Raw genomic sequence first — 3952 nt, 5'->3', positions numbered from 1 at the left:
TCCGGCTATCAGCGCAGGGTTAGCCACGCTTCACGATATTGGTCGTGACCGCACGCGCTTCACAGCGATACTGGCGCTACCGCCTGCATTCCTCAACCGCTGACGCGACTCAGCTAGCACCCAGATCAGTGCCACCAATTCAAGTGGCACCATCTTCCATTCATCTCAGTTTTAGCTAGTTCTGGACTGCGTGAGATCTCGGGCAGACTCTTAGTAGGTTTTGCTCATTCCTCATGTCAATTGATTATCGCACTTGTCATCTTGACAGCAAGTGGCACGTAGCATGCTTAACACCGTGCAGAACATCTACTGAAGAAAATCCATGCAAGTCAGTCCCAAACGCGCTTTTTCTGTCTCACACGCCACAGTCTCCTGCATGACTGTCACTAGTCCTGTCGGGTTTCTGTGTAGTCGATGAGAGAAACTAATGGCACATCAGGGGTTCATAACATTAACAAGCCATGCATCTGGCGCAAGTTGTCACCGACTCTTATAGCCTGCAAGGTTCAAAACTACATTCAATCCCGAAATTCCATCACTCCAGCTAAGAACCCGAGTCATGAGCCAAGGCGGTATCAGGAGCTTAGTTTTATACATGGTGTACGATGGTATGTTATTGTAAAAGTGTGGTGTTGCGCCCCCTTGCTAACATCATGCCTTATTCTCCCGGCGCCACCCTCCACACACTGGCCGAGCACGTCCCACACGCTAACGCTAGGGCGAGGTAGCGGCAGCTACGCGGGAACGTGCAGCCAAGTCTCGTCCGCGCCTCGGCACGCTTGGGACCCTTTAACACCTTAAACACTAAACCCGTGGCAGTCCGCCCGCCTCCCCACTACCCAGTCCTTACAGCATTTGACCTGCGAGGTATAAAGTTCGGCCACCAGCCCTTCTGTCTACTGAATGCAAACAAACCTCTATCCACCTCACTGTCTGGTCGTGCTGTCTTGTCTGTCGTCGGTGCGGGATAGCTGGGTGTTGTTCGGTTGGTGGAAGCGCTTCCTTCACTGTTCTTCAGCTCATCGTCCCAGCGTCTCCTGGTGTAGGAGCCACTACGTACCAGACTAGCAGCAGAGTCCCTGGGATTGGAACCACACACTACAATATCACCCAGGGCTCCACAATACTGGCAAGGACCCACAGCATTGTGCTACAAGTCAATAGTGGATAAATCCTAAAATGTGCCTAAATGTAAATTAGTAATGACTAACAAAGTATCAATGACCAATATTTGTAACATTATATTCTAGATATTGTCAACCTGATTGATGCTGGCCAAATGTGAACATTGAGAATATAATTTTCCTGTAACTAATTCCTACACTTCATAGAAATATGTATGAGGCCACTTTTTAAATCTATAGATTTTTCATTGTAAACTGAAGTACTCAGATGCAGCAGAGCGGCTACATTAAGACAACATGCAGTGCTGCTTTGGGCCTGTAACACACAGCAGTGAACAGCAGGTGGTGCTCCTGTCAATGCACTTTTCCCTTCAGAGGGACCACGCTGGCACTTCACCTGTTCTCCTTCTCGTCAATGTCTGATGTACTGGCCAGTCTCCTGGGGATGGTGGGGGCAACGTAGGCAAGTCTGGTTCCTTTGTCTTTTTCCTGCACATGAAACATTGGAGCCATTTGCTTGAGCTCCTAAACAAACACATGCTACATCTACTAACATTCTTCATGCATTGTCCCACAGCCAACAAACCAGTCTCAATCGACAGTGGATTTCAACTTCAACCTAGCAACGCAACTTATCAAAACAGTCTGGAATGGTGAACCATCAACTTCATATGAATGATGACATCCGTTTCAAATCGTACTATATGTCCAAGCAGCTGGACATATACATACATACACTACCGTTTAAAGGTTTGGGGTCACTTAGAAATGTCCTTGTTTTTTAAAGAAAAGCAAAAAAAATTAACCATTAAAATAACATTGATCAAAAATACAGTGTAGAAATTGTTAATGTTGAAATTGACTATTGTAGCTGGAAACGGCAGATTTTTTATGGAATATCTACAAAGGCTTACAGAGGCCCATTATCAGCAACCATCACTCCTCTGTTCCAATGGCACGTTGTGTTAGCTAATCCAAGTTTATCATTTTAAAAAGACTAATTGATCATTAGAAAATCCTTTTGTAATTATGTAACCACAGCTGAAAACTATTGTTCTGATTAAATAAGCAATAAAACGGGCCTTCTTTAGACTAGTTGGGTATCTGGAGCATCAGCAATTGTGGGTTTGATTACAGGCTCAAAATGGCCAGAAACAAAGACTTTTCTTCTGAAACTCGTCAGTCTATGCAAGAAATTGCCAAGAAACTGAAGATCTGGTACAACGCTGTGTACTACTCCCTTCACAGAACAGCGCAAACTGTCTAACCAGAATAGAAAGTGTGGGAGGCCCCGGTGCACAACTGAGCAAGAGGACAAGTACATTAGTGTCTAGTTTGAGATACAGATGCCTCAAGTCCTCAACTGGCAGCTTCATTAAATAGTACTGGCAAAGCACCAATCTCAACAGTGGAGAGGTGACTCCGGGATGCTGGCCTTCCAGGCAGAGTTACAAAGTCCTATAGGGTCAGACAGGCACTGAGGCCTGGGGTCAGACAGGCACTGAGGCCTGGGGTCAGACAGGCACTGAGGCCTGGGGTCAGACAGGCACTGAGGCCTGGGGTCAGAGTGTGGTGTTAGTTAGCTACTGACCTTCTCTTTGTCCTTGTTGTCCAGGGAGGAGGAGAGGCGGGGGCTGGAGGCCGAGCGCATCACCCCGGCAGTGTCCTTCTCTTTCTGGGCCTCCTTAGTGGCCGTGATCTCCGCCAGTGCCCCGTAGCTGCCAGTCTTCCTCAGCCCCAGGCGCCACGACGCCGGGGACTCGTCCGATTTCTTAGTCTTGTCATCCTCCTGTTTATCTTTAGGGGAGACCTCTTTAGGAGAGACCTTACCAGCAGGGGACACCTGCTGGGCCACCTGGGGGAGAGAGAGGGGAGAGGGGTTAGTGGTTAGCCGTTAGCTTAGAATCGTTAATAAAGGAGGTTTATTCAGAAAGCAGACGAAGGCAGCAGTCCGGGGTTTAGTTTTCTTGGGTGAAGAACACAGAGCAGTCCACAGAGGTTAATCAAGAGGTCAAAAAGCAAAGGCGTTTGGTGTGGAATGAATCTGCAGAGGCTACTGTTTGATCTCTGGAAGCACTTGAGAACGTGTCATGGATTGACAACAAAATGCAGGGGATGTTTTGAGTAGAGGCGCATGTTGGAGGGGAAACCAAAGGTCTGGAGACATGCTTGAGACACCACAAGTGACTTGTACCCCTAGAAATAACATAACCATGTCTAGGTCGACGGCTCCCTTGAAAAAGAGACCTTGGACTCAATGGGACTCCCTGCTAAAATAAAGGTAAAAGTAATAAACTCCGGTATTAGACTTTTGACTGAGGGACAGAGTACAAACTCCTTACTTAGCAGCAGTGGCAGGCCTAGAATCAGACACTAAAGAGACTAAACAAACACTGTTCACTGAAACTCCAGTTAGTGCATGATGGATGGGACTGGGTCAATTCAACCTGTTAGGGTTTAGCGGGCTATGTTAAGTCCTCACACAAGCCTTGGGCACACTGTTACACTGCACACATAATGGCTAGAGAGACATCAAATAGACAATATTTCGAGCACATGGGCCACAGAGAAAGCATTATAGGACTGTGTTTTAAGACACATGCAGAAAATAAATGTTTTGGCGGGGAAGGGACTGTCACTAGGGGGGTTAGCAAGAGTGTTGACTGGATGGGCTATTGAAGTCAGGTGATTAGGCAAGTTGTCGATTGGTGCGGCGGTAACAAGGGCAGGGTAACTAATAACTCCGGAACAACCATGCCTCACCATAGGGTTTTTTTGGGCACAAGAGAAATGCCAGTTTTGCGCAAGCCTTTGACGCCATAAATGCA

General features: G+C 47.2%; 1 protein-coding gene across 1 annotated transcript; it reads right to left on the bottom strand.

Annotated features, from left to right (window-relative positions):
- Positions 1-915: 915 nt before the first annotated feature.
- LOC112080023 (protein phosphatase 1 regulatory subunit 12A-like) lies at positions 916-3003 on the bottom strand (the record flags this gene model as incomplete). The annotated part of the gene is made up of 3 exons (XM_024145812.1): positions 2716-3003; positions 1522-1613; positions 916-1079 (listed from the first exon to the last, which is right to left on the bottom strand). Coding segments are annotated over exons 1-3 (316 nt in total), but the record flags the coding sequence as incomplete, so codon positions are not given.
- Between the last annotated feature and the right edge of the window lie 949 nt (positions 3004-3952).

This window comes from Salvelinus sp. IW2-2015, unplaced genomic scaffold (genome assembly GCF_002910315.2).
Source record: "Salvelinus sp. IW2-2015 unplaced genomic scaffold, ASM291031v2 Un_scaffold11063, whole genome shotgun sequence".
In the NCBI taxonomy this organism is placed as follows: Eukaryota; Metazoa; Chordata; class Actinopteri; order Salmoniformes; family Salmonidae; genus Salvelinus; species Salvelinus sp. IW2-2015.
This window is presented reverse-complemented; position numbering and strand designations above follow the sequence as displayed.